We start from the raw sequence: 20,524 nt of genomic DNA on the forward strand, positions 1-20,524 counted from the left end.
ATTTAAAGTTTAAAGGAGAAAGAGCTTATTTCCAGTTGGGGAAATAAGGGAAAACATCCTGGAGTTAGCTTTTGAGCTGAGCCTTAATGGGGAGGAAGGATTTGCCTAGGCAGAAATGGAGGAGGAAATTTCATATGGAGGGAAACACATGAACAAAGGCTAGTAAAGTGTATAGCCTTATTCCCAAATGGAAGCCTTTGGTCTATTCTCTTGCCCATTAATGCTTATACAACAGTATTGCCTATACTCTGGGTCCTGTAAGTCCATACCAACTCCACCTCAGAGAATCCCCAAGCAGCCACAGTTGCCCACATTTATTCTGGATGGAAGATTTTTTCTGGCAGAGTCTTTGGCCCATATGAACATAGTCATACAGAACAGCTGAAGGAGCACTGGTAGAAATATGTTTCCACCAACATCAACAGGTGTGTATAAATGGCAGGCAGGATGTTGGGCTATAGGGTGGAGGCTATTGTCCAATGACAAGCAATACATTACTGAGTGTAGTTTGCAAGTGTGACAAACTCTACCACTGGTCTTTTTTAGGATACAGGATTCTAAAATGTAGGGATAAGATTACAGGCATTGGAGTGAGATAATGTAATAAATTCCCAGATTGACAAAATTTTGGTTTTAGCCAACCACATCACAGGGTATAATAAAGCATGTTAAGCTAGATGAAACAAGCCTGGTCCTTACCTTTCTTGCTATACAGATGGGGAGACTAAAGTTCAGAAAGAGAAAGGGACCCACTTAAATTTACTTGCTGGTTAGTGGCAGAAGCTGGTATGCTGACTCCTGGTTCAATGTTCTTTCCCCTGCCTGCCTTTATAGACAAATGTACTCATAGGTTCTTTGGATATTCAGTGAACTGCTGTACCCTAAGTACCTCTAACCAGAGACAGGAAGGGGGAGCAAAAGCCTTGGTAAGACACTTGGGAGATGGCAGGGCTGGAGAAGAACATTCTTTCTCCCAACAAAACTCATCTGAAGTTTAGGAAAGAGGCAATTGCTCTGTGGAAATCATGAGTTCATGCACACCAGGCATAACTGTCACTATTAGAATGGGTGGTTGTAAAGACAATTCCATTGATATAGTACATTCTTTATTTCAGTTTATAATGCTGCCTGCTTTTGAGTTCCTTGGGCCTCTTTTGCAAAGATTTTGAGAAAATCAACCAGCCTTTCAACAAAGAAAATGTAGCATAGTGATTAAAATTGTAGGCTTTCTCAACAAAATTACTTGAAAGCAACCTTTGGTCTAGGCCAGAAATAATGTTGAATTAGAGCCTCAGTTTCCTTATCTACATAATGAAGGTAATTGTGCTCAACTCACAGGTATACATGAGGATTATAGAATGTGAACAATGTAAAGAGCTTAGCATTACCATTTTCTGGCGCATAGTAAGTGCTCAATACATTTTGTTGTTGTTGTTGTTAATTCTGCCCTTGAATCAGTCTCTGCTTCACCCTCTATTATATTCTCACACAATAAGTTTTAGCATAGCTTCCATCTCCCCAAACTAATCATGTTACAGCTTCATTCAAAAATCCTTAGTTATCTCAACTGGTACTCTGTAATCAGTTGTGAGGTGTGGTGAGTAATTTGTTTAAACATTGAAGTTAGAGGATAATTTAAACATACTATAGGAGGTTTACATTTCTTTCAATATTTTCAGTCTCACTTGTACTCATATTTGTTCTCTTAAATGGGAGAGAAAGGAGCTGAATGATAGCTGTGTGTTAGGAATTGAATATAACCCTAGCGGCTCCATTGAGAGTATGTCATACATGGCTATTATCTTTCACATGTGGCAACTGAGAATGACTGGCTTACCGAAGAAATTCTACTTCTTAACAGCATACAGGAGGCCTTTCACAATGGGCCCTAGCCCAGATTCAGTTCCAACTTTTACTCCCTACTAGCTCCCTTTGGCTTTGACTTCCCCTAACAGAAGCTATACTCTTTTCTGCCTTGTGTGCATTTGTCCCTCTGTTCCCTCTGCTGTGGTTGCCTTCCCAGCTACCCTCTCCTTTTGTGGAATTTCATCTCACTATTCAAGGCTGGAGTCAGATGTTACCTCCTCTAGGAAGGTGGAATGCTGTCTCTTTTCCTCTAGCATTTTTTTCTGATTTCCTGTTTGGATGAATGATGAGGTCCCACACCCACTGAGCACCAATTTGGCTTGCTTCCCATAGCCTGCACTACTCTTTGAGGTTATGGTACTGCTCCTCTCTGGGGTCCTCTGTCTGCTGTTTGGTGGCCCTGTGCTAGTGAGTGTCACCTCAGGAAGGCCATGGCAGGTGCCGGTAGGATAGCAGGCAATGCAAGCTGTCACCACAGAGACATTTGAATACATTCCAAGAGTTGCATTGCCAGGTCCTGAGGTCTTTGATTAGTGTAACGTGAGGAGACTGAGACTGGAAATGAGGAGGCTCTAGGTTTCTGGTTTAGACTTACGGCTACCAATTATTCAGGAGCAGCCCTTGGGAAAATCACTTCATCTTGCTAAGCCTCAGTTTCCCTTTCTGCAAAATGGGCCTGATCCCTGATGTGTCTGTCTCCTCAGGATGTTATGAGGTTCAGATGAGATCATGTGCCTGACAGTGTTCTGGGAACTGAAATGCTGGCAATGGCTTCTATGGCTCCCCTTTATGCTTGGGATAAAAGCCAAACTCTTTAGTGTGACATGTAGGCCCCAGCTGGCTTTGCTTGTGCCTCCTTCTCTACTCTCATCTCTCATAGCCAAACCCTTCTTCCAACCCTTCCTTCAGGCTAAACTGTTTGCTGTTGCCCTTATAAGGCTGAAGTTTCATGCCTGAGGAAGAATGCCTTTTTTTCATCCCTCAGCTCCATCTTCATTCAACTTAGGTCACTGAATGGACTTCTCTAAGAAACCTTCCTTGACCTTCCCACTAGACTGGGCTAGGCAACCTTCCTTTGTACTCAAACAGAACACAGAACTTCCCTCACCATAGCACGTATTACATTATATCACAGTTGTCTGTGTCTTTGTCTGGCTCCCTCAGGAAAGTAGGAGCTCCTTGAGTGCAGAGACTATGCCTGTGTTGTTCCTATACAGGATACGGAATGGCTACACAAACAAATAGTTGTTGAATAAAGGAAAGAACAAATGGATGAGGGGAACACTAGATATGATGCCCCTGTGAGGAGTCCCTACAGCCTTTTGAGGCACTGTGGTTCTCCCCCAATATAGTCCAACACTGGAATTAACCACCCTTGGCACTGTGTACACACATCAAACAGGACTGCTTCCTCTGGGGACAAGTATCGCTGCCCAGGTAGTGGGTGATGTGTCTCCCACAGCATCTGTTTGCTCTGCTGGCCTGTTTTCTGGTCTGAGAACTGAAGTACTCCAATAAGGGTGGGGGGAGGGGTGTTTGCATAGAGTCTGGCTTAAACCAGCCTGTTTGGTATGCAGCCTTGCTGGCTAGCAGCCAGACTAAGTTCTCTTAATGGCCTTCTCCTCACTTGAAGCCTCCTGGGGAAGCAGCTAAGGGAAGAGGAGAAGTGTTCCGAAAAAATGATGCAGGATAATATGAGGGTTTTAATCATCTTCATCTGTCTATTAATTCAGAAAGCCAAGTTCTCATACCTCAGTGTCTTTTAAATGTTTCTCATTGCTTCTGCAGTCCCTATTCCAGCTCCCCCAACACTTCTCTCCTTCTCTCACTCTCACTTGCAGAGGCATGAAGAAAACCTCTGGGAGTGGGTGGTAGGTGAAGTAGGTGCTGTAGTTAGGGTAGAGATCCTTGGTTTGTATATGTGGGAGCCAGACAGCAGTATGTAGAGGTTCTCTCCCCAGGGCCCTGAACCTGCATGCAAGGGGATGGTAGAAATTCTCAAGTGGCCCATCACCATAATCACCGTGGCATGCTGCCTGCAGGCACATGAGGGTGCCATGAGGTGGGTCTTCTTTTTAGCCTGGCATCTTCATGTAAAGAATGAGAAGTTTGGGCTAGACAGTGTCTAATATCCCTTCTAGTTCCAAAGGCAGCAATTCTAAAGTAGAGGTTAGCCCAATCTCTTTGGAGGGAAAGATGTGGGAGGGTTGGGATGGGTATGATAGGTTGAAGTCCCAGACTGATCTGGCTCCAGGCATTTAAGACTGTAAACTCACTGAAGGCACAGACAGTACATGGATTAGGGCTTATTTCTTTAACTCCTACTTATCTCTGCCATTTATGAGATAATCTAAATGGTAAATAAATTATTTCACTTTGGAGCCTTTCCCCCATCTCAAGTGGTTGATAGCATCTACTACACAGGACTTAACTGTTGTTTTGACCCTCCACCCCCTGTTGTTCTATAAATGTTTGTTGAGTACAAATGCAAGATTCTAAAATTGTGTTCTGAGGGTAAAGGCCTTTTACTTTTCCCCTTATGTCATGATTAAGAAAGCAATTGCTGTAACTTGCAATAACCATGGTGTCTACACTGGAAGGGACTTCCCATCTCATCTAGTCCTACTCCACAGCTTCCAACACTCGCTCACTTCACAGAGGAGAAAACTGAGGTCCAGAAAAGAGAAGAGGACTGCCCAGTGTCATATAATGGATAAGCAGGCCAGAATCCTAGCTATCAACTAGTTGTGTGACCATGAGCAAGTCACATGTACAGGATTCTCATCTCTAGGCTCTTTGCAACTCATGAGGTGTCCTTTGTGCTTTCCTACTCCTTGGAAAACCTATGGTAGAAACTGACCACCTTGCTTTTTCAGGCAGTGGTGAGTGAAGCCAAGTAGGATGGCTGTTAGAGCATTCACTGTACATGCAAGAAAAGAGGACCTAAGCAGTGGTTGTCAGAGGGGCTCTGACTTATACACACAAACCACAAATAAACACACTGTCTCTTACTTAGACACACACAAGCACACATCCCAAGAATCTCTTGTTTTCTTCTCTTCTCCATCAAGCAGGAAGAGTTTGAGAAATCCATCCACTCTGAGGTGGTCAATGATAAACATGGCTCGATGTGGGATCCTTCTCAGGAGTTCTGGCATTTTAACAGGGAGCAAAGCCAGAGCAAATAGCCACCAGCTGTGTCACATATGTTCCCACTGAATCTCAAACTCAGCCCAGAAAGGAGGCATTGTGACAACTCTGATTACAGGTAAGGACACTGAAGCATAGAGAATTTTCTTATTATTAATATTTTTTGACATGCCTGTCACACCTCATTGATGGCTTGTATCTCCAGCCCAGAAATTCAATTTGGAATCTCATAAGTATTCACAGTGAGAGGCAACAGGAAGAGGCCTCGTTTGAACTGAAGAAACCAAAAGGTTGACTTAGATTATACCTGGGTGGTTGAGGATGGTATGGCCACTGAAAAACAGTGAGGATGTGAACGTGCCCATTCCTTATCTGAAGCTTGCTTAGAATTGGGCAGTGAGGCTGCCATTTTATGCTCCCACAAGGATAGGGATGGCAGGGTGAGCAGCTGGGCTTTGTGTGGCTTTCCCCTGGCTGACAAGCTTGGACTTTTTCATGAGAGGTTGTGATGGGCTGCCAATGTCCATCTGTGCTTTCTAGCTCAGATCCTTTGTTATTTTGGTGGTCCCAGGTCAACCTACGATAAGGCCAACACAGGGCAAATTTATAACCCTTGTGCGAAGATTTTAAAAAAATATATGAAAGTCAAAGTAGCATAAAAGGCCACTGGGCATGATACCAACTCTTGACTTCAATAAAGACAGCCAATAAAAGGAGCTAATTAAAAGAACTCTGATGACATTCATCTGAAATTTTAGATTGTTTTATGTTTTAACAAATTAACAACGGTGATAAGAGGACATTAGCAGCTTTTCTCGGGTCTCTTTGTTAATAATAACTTGAGCCTGCAGCCACAACAGGGGCTGTGGCCAAGTTTTAGCTGGCAGACCAGCAAGCCAGTATTTTACACGATGGATGACATTTCTGAAAGCAGAGGAAGAGACAAACCCAAAGTCACACATGTATTTCAACAAACAAGTTTCTGCCATTTTTTAATTGTATTTAGAGCAACAAAAGATTCCAAGATTACAAAAAGAGAACAGAACACTAGCGCTTGGGGCTGATCCTGTTGCCCAGTGGAGGCCAAGTGCCACTGTGAGAACTTAGCCCCTTCAAAAGAAGTTTCAAGCAAAATTAATTTGTTTCTTTTTAAAAAATCTTTGTATGATGCTTGCTTTCTTTCTCTCTTTTTTTCCTTAAAATCAAAAATTAATTCTTATCTCTGGTTACATAGTCTTCTCACTCCTGCTGCCAGATTAATCTCAAGGAGGACAGCACAAGAATGTCATGTCCGAGGCACTCCCTAATCAACGTTCCAGTCTAGGGGAAAGCAGAAAGGTGTCAATGGGTGGTGAGGGGACTCTTTTCTTTTGCTTGGGTCATCTTGATGGTGGCTGCTCTCAGCACTCAAGTGGCTTATGGGATAGGACAACCCCATAGGCACTTAGCTGCAGGACGGTTAGCACCAAGGGCTAAGGTTGTGAGAGAATGCAAGCCTGGCCTCTCTGCTCTGCAGTGTACAGGGACCCAAACTGTGAGGCAGCAGCCAGGGAGGGCACCACCAGAGAAGCAGCAACATTTCCAAATTGTCTTTCCTTTGGGGTATGAATATGTGTGTGTTCCAGTCTTTGGTGGGCAATGGAATCTGTGGCTACATGACGGTCTTCTTAAACAGCTTATATAGGAAGGATTTCAGGCCCCATGGGCCACCCATTCCATAGCTTCTCATTTATCCCATAAAAGCCTAAAAGAAAAGTGGAGCAAGGAAAAAATGTAGCACTCTGGTCTACTGAATTTGGATTGGAAACCAGTTAATCCATATTACCTACTTTCTGGCCAAATCAAACAAGGAAAAACCAAAGCTGAGTTGAAGCTGTTTTCACTCTAAAACTCTATCTGCTAAATTCAAATATCTACTACTTTTTCTGGGAGTGGTGGAATTCCAAATGATTTGTCACCTCAGCTGAGATATCTAAAGAGTAGTGACTAATGTGGATTTTTCTGCCTTCACCTAGAAATGGTTGAGGGTTGGGAGGCTCTGGTCAACAGACCCCAGTGTCAAACTCTTAATAAAAAAAAAAAATCCCTACCTGTGGGCAGAGATGGACCTGCACCTACAGAGATACAACTTCTAGCACACTGACAAGTTTTAGCAGAGGAAAACACATTTTCATTTGTCAAAATCTTTACAGAACATATCCACAACCAGAATTAGAGCACATAGACACCCAGTAGCAAGAGCACCTCAATCGCAGGTGAGTGAATTTGTATGAAAGATGGAGCACTTGCTCCAGGTTCCCAAGTACAGCAAATTGCCCTTCTCTCACAAGGATGGTGAAGACCAAAGAACAGCCCTCCTTCTCTCAATGGCTCAGGTCCCATTAGGGGCCACTGGCCAATCATTTAGGTGGGCTTTTGGCCCCAAGGCTGGGCTGGGCCTTCCATATGGTAAATCCCAGTTAGTTCCAATGAGTCTTCATCAACCTTTCCACATTCACCTGTCTTGGACTAGTAAAGTGCAATGCATCATGTTCCCTACCCTTTACCCTCCTGTGCCCCTTTGCAAGGCCTGTGAGTCAGGCCCAACAGGGGAACAATCTCTTAGTTATCTGATTGATACAGGTGTCTTGTCCGTTCTGAGAGAGGTTCCAAAATGTAACTGCAGCCTTACTCTCACAAGTACATGCCATCAGGTATGACGTGGAAACAAATACAAAGGTGCAGAGAAAGGTAAAGCTATCAGAACACATTATATCTATATATATAATTCAATTCTGAAACATGGATACAAATACTCATTTACAATATATTTCAACCTTCTGCCTTAAACCACAGAGAACTTTTTGTGCCGTCCAAAGTGGGCAGAAATGAGAATTTCTGCCTGCTGTCCTTCTAGTGCAAAATCTAGTCCTTTAAATGCTCCCCTTATCAGTAAGGGCTTCACATCTTCACATAAGCTAACATGAGCACTAGCAAACACAGTGGCCAACACCAGCTCCATTTCCAACCATGCAATGATGGAGCTTCAAGAATTAGCTCAGCAACTACTAGAGAAAAGGAAAGCAAGTTCTGCTTATAAAATCACTTAGTGAAGGACCCATAATCCCATTTTTCCCAAATTATCTTCAACTCTTCTAAATATGTATTAATATATTGTGAGGGGGGGGGAAAGCCCCACAAAACTCTTATAAGTCAGTCACCAGCAAAGTCCTTTAGTCTATCTTTGGATAGCTTACTGAAGAGGCACTAATGTTTGCTCCCTCCCTGCCCTTAAAAATTTTGGCATCTTAGCAGATACAATGTAATCTTTGGTTACATAATGTGATGCTTTCATCTCTCTTTTTTTTTTCCTTTTTGTAAAAACTGCTTTCAAAGATTTTCAAAGAGATTAATGGTAAGAATAAATCTGCCTATAAAGGCATTGGGGTAGAAACTTCCTTTTCCAAGAAATTGCACATATTAAATGGTTTATTTTGACTTTAAGTTTAGGGTTTGATCTGGTGCTTTAGCATTCCTGATTCCCATGACCCCCTATGGTAGGTCAAGCAAGAAAACCACTCCCTTGGCCCAGTGCCCTCTCACCTGGGCAACTGGCACAGGATAATTAGTAGTCAGCCTCTAGTTTTTCCAGGGCTATGTAGGGGCCATGCAGGGATAGTTACTGGGCTGTCTGGAGAGAGTCTCCTCAAGTACAGCACTGGTGCAGGGCTGGGAAGGGGCAGAGGGAGTGGCTTGGAACTTTGTGCCCTGCTGGGTATCAAGGGGGAAAAGGGGGCAAGGCCATGTCTGTTCTGTGCCTAATGAAACAAACACTTAGAAGCTACTTGAAGCTCAAAGTTAGTTCACTTGTGTCAGTATCATGTGGATGGTAGACATATCTTTTTTTAAAGTACAAATAGAATGCAACTTGTGATATATACCTATATGTATTTAGAAGTACAGTATGGACAGAGAGGGACTCTAGCATCAGCACATTATTTCTCAACCTGGATAGTTACCTCAGCAACTACCCAAAGGACAGAGTGAAGTTCCTTTTTTTTTTGTTTTTAGTGCCAGCAAACATACACAAAAATATACGTATTACTGATTTTCTCTTTTCAAAGATATATGACAGAATCCTTCAAAATATCCCTTTCTCAGAGTAAGGTAATTTAAAAAAATAATGAACTTTCCAAGAACAACAGTATTGCCTGTGGCATAGAAAAACTATGGAACAAAGGATCCAATCCCCATGTCAGCTCAGAGGCCAGGCCCAGGTGAGCTGCCCAGTTAATGAGAGCTGAAACTGCCACACGACTCTTTTCTTTGACCACAGAGTTCGTGACCCTGGCAGCTGTCTGCTGCCTAGCACAGATGGGGCTTTCTCCCTGGTGCTCCTTCTTTTTCTCTTCCTCATTCTCCATCCCCATCAAGTACTGCCAACTTCTTTGAAGATGGTCCCCATGACTTGTCTGGTGAGTGATCCTCGTCTTCTAGCTCACCAGGTGAGTGGGTCTGGGTGGCCAGTCCTTCATGGGTGAGCACAGTGTACCAATCACACCAACTCTGTTTGTAGAGCAGAGTGCATGCAAAATGAGACTTCTGTCTGGAACATCAATGGACAAATGGAAAAAAACATCCTCCCCCTTTTCATGTGCGAGAGAACAGAGCCAAGCTTAAATCTCCTTTGCTCACTCAAATCCCAGCGCAGAAGCAGCAGGCCTAAAGCCTTGTTTAGGCCATTGCTCCCCTGGTCGTGCCATTTGGAAATCTGGAGTAATCCAGTTGTTGCTTTTAATTACATGCTGTTTCACTGATTTGGGGCTTTTGCAAGTGAAAAACATATATATTCATAAAGACAAGAGTCACAATTGGGAAATCCATAAAGATGAAAAATTTGATAGAGAAATGGAAAGGAGATCCTCTAGTATTTACAAGGAGAGGTATTAGAATGATATAATCCAGTCCATGTACCACAAAAGATGAAAATTGTTTCAAAACAGATGCAAAGGACCTATTAAAATGTAACCTAGTTTAACTGAAAAGAGTGGTGAATATTTTTTTCTGTTTAAAACAGCTAAAAGTAATCCTGTACATAAGCCAGATGGTGCTGTAACAAAGAAAACCAGAATTTGTCTATTCTACCCCAGAAAGGGAACCTGTCAGCTGTAGTTTTGTCCAGCAGTCTTAGACTGGCGTATCATTCATCTTAGGTTCCCTTCTTCCTTGTTATTTAAAGAAGTCGTTTTGCAGGTTCATTTGGCTATTAATATCAACACAGAAATCAGGGGAGGAAACCCATGTGGATCATATCATGTCACTCATAAACTATCTTCTCAAGAAGCAGAGTGAACCAACTAAAATGGACAGGTTGGTAACTGGGCCCTGATTTCTTGAGTTCAACAGGTGAGGTTAATTGCTAAGTGAGGAGGCAGTGGCCAAGATGAGAAAGTAGGTGGACATTCCCCCTGCACTCAGGGTTGGGGAACAAAGTCAACAGAATACAGGTGTGCCAAAGGACTATATGAAACCAGTGTCCCAGGAGCACACCCTGAATTCATGGGTGGCAGCATATCAGAGCCACACCAACCAGACCTTTCCAAAGGAAGCCATGGTTCTGCTGAAAGTCTCAATGGCTCAGCCTCCTTGCGACTGAGAGGCAGCAACAATGGTAGGGAATCTGAGTGAGTATGGCCAATGTCAGAGCCCATTATCAGCAGCAGAGGATGATGATGAGTAAACTCACCAGATGGTGCCCATCTGGCTTTAGGATTTGCCTCTGAACACTTTAATTTAGTAGTCAGAGTTCTCTTGGTTTAGTCTCTCTTCTTCCCGTGACTTCTGCAGGTGGATATGTTAGGTGCCAAGAAGAGCACTTGCAGGGTTTCTGGTTCTAGCACCTTCATCCTTCTTGATTGCAGTTTTTGAACTAATTGAGTTTTCTCTTCAACTCTGATCTGGGTAGCTCCTTTAGCTGCCCTGAAGAAGGAAGTGGGCATTTTTCCACTTGGTGGGAGGGTATTATCTCTGGGGGACAAGGGCAAGACGCCCAGTTTGTCCAATCCCAATGATGCCTTCCTTCTAGTTTGTCTGAGGGCGTCAGAGATCTGACAGTTGATGAGAGATATCTGGTAAGAAGTCTTTGAGACTACTGGCATCTGGAGATAGATGTCAGGGCTGCTGGCCTGGTGGCCTTCTTGGTGGTGGGGGCTCTTAGCAGAGAGTCTGGGAGCATGTCCAAAGAGGTGAACAAGCTTTACCACCATGGCTGAAATGCAGTGTGGTGAGTTTCAGGCCCCCAAAACACTGAAGTGGGGGTGGAAGGAGCTTGTGGCCACATGAAGTCTGGCAGAAAACTTCATTTAGGTCTTTTTAAGGTAGGGAAAATGTGATGGCAGTGAGAGATCAACTATTTAGTGTCGTAAGCAGAAGAACAGCCAAGCCATCACTTCTTTCTCCTTTGACTCCAGCTGCAAGCTCCTCCTTGGCTCACATATGAGAAAGCTGACCTGGATCCAAATGAGGCCTTCTAAAGGGTCAGATCTCTCCTCTCCTTCTTCTCACTAGTCTGACTCTTCAGGGGAAGTGGCCAAGTTTTGGCTAAAGAGAACATTCAGTTCAAAGCTCTTAGAAAAACTATTGAAAGTCAACTTGAGAGTGGAGGCAGAGGGTGAGAGAGGAAAGGGTTTGGGATGGGGGAGGCGTTCACATGCAGACAAGTTTTCAAACAAGAAGCACATTTTCAGTAAAATGAATTGCACTGCAGTTGAGCAGTCTTGCCCCCAGGGGCCAAGGCAGGCACTAATGATTCGCCCTCCTTTTCCTCTCCTCTCTCTGTCCTTCCTCCCCAACTCAGCCCTGGGATCGCCCTGCCCTCTAATGGCAATTGCCACTGGCAGAAAATAAAGTCTCCCGGGGAGGAAGGGGATGAAAAAAAGCTGTGACTCCCCATGGGCCTGCAATTTTCACCTTTTTTAAGTCACTATTGGCCTCTTTGGGGATTTCTGTTTGTTTGTTTTTGTTTAGTTTTTTAAGCAAAAAACCCTAGCAAGGTTTTTTTGCTTTTTTGCTATTTTTTTTTTTGGTTTGTTTTGGTTTTTGCTTTTTTCCCAAATACTTTTAGCTCTCTAAACTTCCCGTGGCATAAGGTAAGTAAATGTTTGTGTGGCTGGCACACAGCACAGTGCTGTAAACAAGCATAAGTTGACACTGGGCCATGTGAGGATCATCACAGATTTAAAGAAATACAACACCATTCCAAACACAGTAGCCACGACAAGGAGCAGAATTGGAAGGTGCCATGGGAGGGTCAGATAGGGAAGGAAGAGGAAAAAGAAAAAAGGAAAAGAGAGAAAAAATCCCAGCAAATAGAACTCAGGAACATGTTCATGACAGACTGTACATCAATAGAGGAAATTCCCCAAGGCACTGCAGAGGAGTAGTGCAGAGTTATAACAGGCAGAAAACATCTGAAAAGGGGAGTGGGGCTGAGGGGAGAAGTGGGGGATTCCAATGCTTCACTGTGTGTGGAAATAGATGGGCTTGACTTTCCCAGAAAGGATCTTGGGCACTTGCACAGAGATGATCTCTGCCATCATTTCCGGGAAGTCCACGCTCACCATGTGGGACTTGATTAGCAGGTCAAAAGTGAACTGATGCAGCTCTCTGGCAATCTGCAGGGGATAATAAGAGAGAAAAAACAGGTTTGACAAGGAGTTGGCTTCTGCCAGACTCTGCCCCCACCTCTGATTTCTGGTCCTTTTAGCCTTTTGTTTCCTCCCCCCAACCTTCCCTGTCCTTGGTCCTCCCCGAAAAGGTCGTGTGTGTGTGTGTGTGTGTGTGTGTGTGTGTGTGTGTGAGAAATGGTCTCCAGGGAGTCACTGAGGGCTTCCAATAGCTCTTTTATACCGTCGCAAGCTCTTTGACTCAGGACAGGGTGTTCCTCTTCCCAGAACACACACACACACACACACTCTCTCTCTCTATTTCTCTGTCTCTGTCTCTGTCTCTCTCTCCCTCACACACACACACACACACACACTCTCTCTCTCTCTCTCTCTCTCTCTCTCACACACACACACACACACACACACACACACACACACACACACACAGAGATAAACTCACATGCACATGACTCAGGGAAGAGGGGAAAAACGTCCAGGTCTGTTTTGTCTGCCTAGAGAACTCATCTGCTCTAAGCCCCTTCCCTGAGTCCCTACTCCTCTGTTCGCAACTCCTCCACCCCTTTCCCAATAGCCAGCTGGGACACTGTGACCCTTGTTCTTTCTTCTCCACTGTATTTTCTTCCTGGACCACGCTCAAAGCCAGAGGGGGATGGAAGCACCTCCCAACAGGTGGTGCCAGACCCTAGAGGAGCAGATTATCACTTGGATTTATCAGGTTTCTCTCCCTGATAAAGCACCCTCCCTCGTTTGCTTACAGGCTGCACAGAGTCCAGGAGCTTGGTGAGCTGGTAGAAGCGCCTTGAACAGGATGTGGGATTTTTTCTTTTGCATGCAATGATACGATCGAGTTCCTTGATGTAGTTCATTCGAAGTTCATCAAAGAATTTTTGATTTTTCAGCCCATCCACTGGAACTGATGTGGGATGAAGACAGAATGGGGAGGGGAAGCAGGCCCACGAAGGGGCATTAGACAAAGCACTGAATTTTCTGACCACAAACTTGACCCCCACCCCCACGGGAACCAGCTACTTGGCTTCCTGTCAGTTGATGTCTGAGTGCCTGTGGCCTTCAGTCTGCCAGGGAGATCTCAGGGAAAAAGATAGCTGGACCCTAACTGATGGGAGTCAAGTAAATAAAATTTACTGAACGTTTCTTTTTTCTAGTCTTCTCATGTCTCCATTTCTTAGAAGCTAAGGACTGTCATTCACAGTCCAGCTCTGATTTAGAAAATTAAAGCATATGGCTTTGAATATCAAATTTTGCCTCATTTCTCCCTCACAGATGCAAAGACAGCACTCTGCTTAGAAGAGACATTAAAGAAAAGTTCCTTGGCTGCTAAACGAACCCTGAGTTGCTTATGTAGACCTCCTCTTGTTGGCAGAAGAGGAAATTCCTTCCAAGGAGCAATTCCTCCTGCTCTATTGCCCTGCAAGGCAAACAAGGTGGTCCATGGCTGTTTCTATAGCAAAAGCTGTGGAAAAATTCAGAGACCTGCTTCAACCAGCCAAAAAGGCCTTGTCCCAAATAGAGAGTGGGAGTAGGTGGGGATCTAATGGGGGCTTAATTGTAGTAAAGAAATTGGTCTCTAGTCATGAAATTGGTCCTTTTCAGGAAAAATGATGCTGAAGGAGAGTGGAGGGGGACAGGCAGGGGGAAAGAAGATGGGAAGTGTCTAGGAACTGGCTTCTCCTTGATAACCCCTTAATGGCAAAAGTTGTCCCTTCTGAGCCTCTGTGTCCCCCAGAGCATTCCCTGTGCCTCCAGGAACTTACTAATGCTGAAAAGTAGTAGTGCTTTCATGCACAGGAATTCCTGGGGTGTGATTTGGAGCCATCCAAACTCTTGAGAGAGGTGCCTCATTCGGACACACTGGCTGTACATCCGGGACTTGTGCATGCGGTACCTGGGAAGGAGACACAGAGAGGAAGAAGAAGAATGAGTAGAGGCTTACAAGCCCAGAAGGAATGTCTCTGGTTGCCCTCCCTCTCCAGGTTCTCTAAGAAGAACTTGCTGTTTCTTCTTCTTCAGTGACAAGGAACAAGATTGTTCTTTTTTCCAAAATCCTCACTTCCTGATAACTACTCATCTTCCCTGGCCAGGATATGGGTGAGTGCATGGAATTTCCAGGTCTCCGTGCCCCTTCTGTTTCCTGAGGCAGGGACAGGAAAGCCTAACCAAATGAACACAATGTAGCAGGCACATGGTCTCTCTGACTACAGCTCTAATATCCCGGCTCCAGCCAGAGCCAGAACCTGCCTCCCAGGTGCCCAACATGGAGGATTTCTAGGAGAGAGGCCCTAGAAATCAGCTCTTAACATCAGGACACCAGGATTCACAAGTAACCCAAGTGTTTGGTCATCCTGCTAACTCCTCTGTGTCTGGCCTGGATTACTAGAAATTTAATCATTTCTTTAAAAACTCCCAGTGAAGGAGATTCCACATTGTCCTTGGAAAATGAGTTTCAATGCTTTTCAAATGTGCCCCGCAGGGGTGGGGAACCTTCAGCCTTTTGATTTCAAGATTCTTCTTTTTTAAGCACCAAAGGAAGCAAGAAAAACTCCATATTTCTCTGTTGCATCCCTTTTAGTAAAATGATTTGTTCTGTAAAATTTGGATTCAGTCAAAAGGCCACACTTAAGGACCTAGAAGGCCACATGTAGTCTTTAGGATGCCGGTTCCCCACCCCTGGAGGGGGAGCCTAATCCCTCATATGCTAGAGGTTCTTTACTGCAGTTTGGGAGCTTTAAATATATGTGAGCTGCTTTTATTATAATGTCTTGTGAACAGATCATCACATTATCACCTACAAATTATATGGAGAAGTGGCCAAGGCTTGGACAGCTTCTTAGTGGGGAGCAACCTCTTCATTGCATGACTGGCCATGGCATGCCTCTAAGAGAAGACAGAGCATCCTCCTGCTGGCAGGCCTTCTGGTTTTCAGTACTTCAGAAATCAAGTGAGTGTGTGTGTGTGTGTGTGTGTGTGTGTGTGTGTGTGTGTATGTGTAAGACAGAAATTGATTGTGTAGCATGTGGAGAAAGGAAAGGGAATTTAACACTGACTTAAGTGGTGAGGACAAAGACCTCTCAGATGGAGCCTAAAGGCTGTGGTTTGACATTTTGGTCCCCACCCAAGCCACTAGACTCATCCACAGGCTGAGCAGGCCTGGTATTGTCTGGATGGAAGCTCAGCACACTATCTCAGAGAGATCTTGGCTGCTCTGGAAAAAGAGGAAAAGGGGCAGATGGTGTAGGATTATTCAACTCAGGCTGAAGCCCAACTGGAAAGAGGAAGTGTTTAGATGGTATCACAAGTCAATTGACCAGAACAGTGTTGCTCCAAGCTTTTACTGTAGAGAATTTTTGAGTAAGATCTGCTAGCCCTGTGGCCTGGCCTTGCTCTGGTCTCCAATGTACTTTCATATCTCTGTTGATGACAACACTATACTCTTCTTACCACTGAAATCATGGTCCTGGCATGGAGGATTCCTATAACATTGCTGGAGGCCCCAGGGACAGAGAAGGTGGAGAATGGAGGCTAGAGAAAGGAGAAAGGCAAGGGGAGGAATTCAGAGGGGATGGGAACAAGAAGTGGGGAGAAAGGGCAAAAAGAATAGGAAGAGAATCAAAGGAAAGGGAGAGGAAAGTGGAAGGTAGAACAGGAGGGGCAGGAATGAAATTTAGGAGGAGAGCAGGGATAGGTGCAAATAAACAAGAGTGGATAAGAAGGGAAATGAAGGTTGGAAAACACTGAGCAAAGTGCCTGACACATAGTAAGTGCTTAATAAATGACATGTAGGAAGGTGCTATTATGATACTATTCACCATTATACAGATGAGCTCAGAAAAACTCAGTAATTTGCCCAACGTCACAGAGCTAAGGTTCAAGCCCATTATCTTCACAACATGTGCTCTCCAAAAATAAGGAAGTAAAGAAAAGAACAGGGATGATCATAAGGTTTGGTGTCAGAGAGATCAGCAAATGGGTTGGTCCAGCTTGGACAAGTTCCTATCTCTCTCTTTGGGTCTCAGTCTCCCCATTAATACCTTGAGGAGGCTGGCAGCAACAAGTAGCTCGCAACTGGAGAGTACTGCCTCCTCAGTGGGCGTTAGAAATGTAGGGGGTCAGTTTGGGCTGTCAGAGTGACTGGAATCCTATTTAGTATTTAGTGGGCAGGTGCCAGGGACACTAAGCATATTCCAATATGTAGCAATGTCTTGCACAATGAAAAATTATTCCTACCAAAATGTCAACAGCAACCGTTTTGACAAACACTGGTCTAGATGTTTGTAGGGACCCTGAGAACTTTAACATAGTGGGTTCCTATAAAAGGAAGGGAGGGCCTCTTGTTTCAGGAGCCCTGGGGCTTGGTGGGTCTAGGCCTCTGTCCCTGTGAAGAGACCTGTGGAGCCTTTTGATGAGATGGATGGGACTGGGCCAGGAAGCTGAGATGGGGTGTCACATGCTTACTCAGAGGTAGAGAAGGAAATAAGGATTTAGAAAATAACCAATCACCATCTTGCAAAGCTTCAGAGGTCCCAGGACTCTCAGGAAGGTGGGGCAGGTGCTCATGGAGTTGAATCAATCATGCAAGGGCAGGAGAGTTTTGGGGATGGGAGATGAACAGTTAGGGGGCTTTTCAAGGCCTGCCCCAGAAGATGGCATCATAAGCAACTCTTTGGAGGTCTGGATATGACAAAGCAGGTCATGCCAAAATCCCAGGGGTTATTCTTAGCTTCTGGTTACCAGGCTGGTTGGGTTGCGAGAGGGCAGCTGGGGACACTCACTCTCCCTTGCATGGCCCTGCTGTACTGGAAGGAACCACTGGCCTGCAGATTTTATTTTAAGGCTCTTCTGGGTTAGAGGGCTGGAGGGGAGAGAAGGTCAATTCCTGCCCTGACTGAAAGTATTCTGTGTGGTGACACTTGCTTAAGGTCCTTGGGAAGATTTTTCTGGCGTGGTCCACTCACAGTGCCATTGAGGGACCTTAAGCAGCAGACACAGAGAAGCCCTCTAACCCAGAAGAGTTTCACTACTAGGGAAAGGGCAAATCAGAAAGGGATTTCTTTTTGTTTCTTGCCTCCTCGGGCCAGACATTCCACATCCATTAGTTTTCAATTGGCTATCATAACAAACCATTTATGAAGGTTCTATTATTACTGACAGATGAGGAAACCAAGGGTCAGGGACGTTAAGGGTCTTGCCCAAAGACAATGATGTAGAAAATAGTAGAATAGAGATCTTAGTAGAGAAAAATGTAATTCTAAAATCTGAGCCCTTGGCCAAATACATAAAGGATAAATTGAGCTTGTGGCACTACAGGTATTAATTAAACCTATTTAAGAGAAGTGAAATGGCAGGGCTCAGGTCACACAGATAGAGAGTGGTAGGGCTACTCCTCTCCATCAGTCACCACCATGAGGCAGGAGAAGATCTGGGAGTGACACAGACATATATTTGAATCTTGTCTTCAACATGCACTAGCTGTGTGACTTTGGGTGTGTCACTTTATTTTGCTGAGCCTGACTTTCGCCATAAACAAACCCCATAACAAACCCTACGATTATCTAGAAAAAGGGGAGATCAGGTCACCATGAGGACTCAAGAAGAAAAGATTTAGAAAGTAGCACAGTCCTGGCACAAAGTAGTTGCTCGACAAATGGTGACTGATAGTAGCCCTCAGTGGTAGCAAAGGGACTGAAGGAACTTCAGCCCTCACAACCAGTCTCTCTGCCCCTTCCATATGTTTCCCTGAGTGAAGGGGAGAGACCCTTACATGAGGTTCTGAGATAAGCTACAAAGCAGATCAGAAGCATGACCAATATACCAGGATTAGGTCTTGGGTGGGAAAGGGATGGCCTCAGAAACATCCCCCTTGCCTCCCACCAGTTGGGCTCTCAGCAAAGGGTAAAGCCACCTCAGACTGAGCTGGCTGGCTGGGGCCCCCACTGCCACACCTGCAGGTCAGCTGAGCTAACCTTCATTGTCACCCCCATCACCATCACCACCACCACCAACCAGGGCTGGCAGGCTGCTGTATTTAAGTGAGGTCTGGGCCCAGGAACACTTACTCATTGAAAACAAGATCAGGAGCAAAATAGAGCATCCTAGAGTTGACGTTGGTGAAGGATCGCCAGCCCATGGCAAACACCATGAGCCCCATCCATGAATATTGAATGACTGCCATCTGATCGTCCACATGCAAGTTGCGGAATCCTAGAGAAGAAGGAGCAGAGACAGGGTCAGTCCGGGTGCTGATAGGCTGAGTCAAGTCTGGGCCTCTGCTGGGCTGAGACTCTCTGGCACTCAGGAAGCCCCTGAGGAGCCCCAGGGACCATCAGTGCAGGCCACTGAGGATGAGGGGAAAAGAACAAACTATATCATGGGGATAATATTCCTTGCCCCTCCTACTTCACCGAGCTGCTCAATGAGATGATGATGGAGGCAAAAAGGGCATTGTCAGTTGGAAGAGAAAAACACTCTAACACCTACTGAGTACTTACAATGAGTGAACTCTTTTCTAAGCACTTTACTTATATTACTTCATTTAATGTCACAACAGTGAATAAAGTAGGTACTATTATTATCCCCATTCGGTGAACCAGTAAAAGTGAGTCAGAGAGGTTAAGTTCATGTCCAATATCATATGGCTAGTAATTGGCAGACCAACTTCCAAAGCCAAGCAATCAGATTCCAAAGCCCATGCTCCACCTTTCTGAAGATATAGTGTAATAATCATTCTTCCCACATGAACAGAAACTTTCACTTTACAAAGCTCATTTCAAGCTATAATATGACTTGACCCTTCTAATAACCCTGGGAGAGGGATATTCCTACATATCAGCATATGGGGGTATGCCTTGACAGCCACTCCCTTCTCCTCTCTTTCTCTGTCCCACTTTCTGTCCCATACTTCCTCTCCATTCTTTTCTACTCAACAGGTACCCTGACCATGCTAGTTTTCTATCCTACTGCCATCCTCACCTTAGTGCCATTATTATACAAAATAGGCCCTAAATTATGACCTGCTTCCCTAGACTAATTTCTTGCCACTTGTCTTCTTGTAATTTAGGTTCCAGCTATTCTGATAAACTTACACTTCGCTGAACACATCATGCTTTCCCATGCCTCTGTAGCTCTGTTATCTCTGCACAGGCAGTTGCTTTTGCCTAGAATGCATTCTCTATCCCCAGGCCTTCCAGCTGATAAACACATGCTCATCTTTCAAGTCTTCACTCTGTGAAGCCTTTCCAACTCATTCAAGCAGAAAGCTTAACGATTCTTCTTTTACCTTCTCACTGCACCTTTTGTAGCCCCACACAATTACAGCACTCATTACACAGCACTGGAATTTATCTGTGTACATACACATTTGTCCCTTGGAGCTTCTTGAAGATAAGGATATATCTTCCTCTTCATCTTTGCCTCCCTAGTATATAGCACAGTCTATGTATTTGAGTGGGCACTTGAAAAATATTAAACAAATGGACTAAGGACCCTCAATTTCTTTTTCCACTTTGTAAAATGAGAATCAGGTGATCTCCTAATCACCTCCTTTAAGCACAGAAAACAGAGGCTCCCACAATAACACATAGGTAGAACAGATAGGTCCACATTCTGCTGGAGGCTTCCAAACAGTTGGATGCTTAAACTTATGAGAGCATTATCTCAGAGCTCATCCCTACCAACATCCTCTTTCTCTTTTCCCCAACAAATTCAGAATTATTTGAAATTTTGTCTTGCTATTACTCATAAGGAATGGTTCCCCCAATTTATATCAAGCTTCTCACTTTCCTGTTGATGACCTTATTTAACCCTCACAATAGCCCTAAGAGAGTAGG

The 20,524-nt window shown here is 44.5% G+C and overlaps 1 protein-coding gene across 1 annotated transcript in view; it reads right to left on the reverse strand.

The window, feature by feature from the left end:
* Positions 1–12,214: 12,214 nt before the first annotated feature.
* The window catches only part of AR (androgen receptor), a 176,107-nt gene continuing 167,797 nt past the window's right edge, over positions 12,215–20,524 (reverse strand). Inside the window, exons 5-8 of the mRNA XM_045538910.1 lie at positions 18,755–18,899; positions 14,456–14,586; positions 13,439–13,596; positions 12,215–12,668 (exon numbers count right to left, since the gene is read on the reverse strand). Of these exons, the coding sequence (XP_045394866.1) occupies positions 12,513–12,668; positions 13,439–13,596; positions 14,456–14,586; positions 18,755–18,899 (590 nt within the window). The 3' untranslated portion in view covers positions 12,215–12,512. The remainder of the gene's footprint in view (positions 12,669–13,438; positions 13,597–14,455; positions 14,587–18,754; positions 18,900–20,524) is intronic.

This window comes from Lemur catta, chromosome X (genome assembly GCF_020740605.2).
Source record: "Lemur catta isolate mLemCat1 chromosome X, mLemCat1.pri, whole genome shotgun sequence".
Lineage (NCBI taxonomy): Eukaryota > Metazoa > Chordata > Mammalia > Primates > Lemuridae > Lemur > Lemur catta.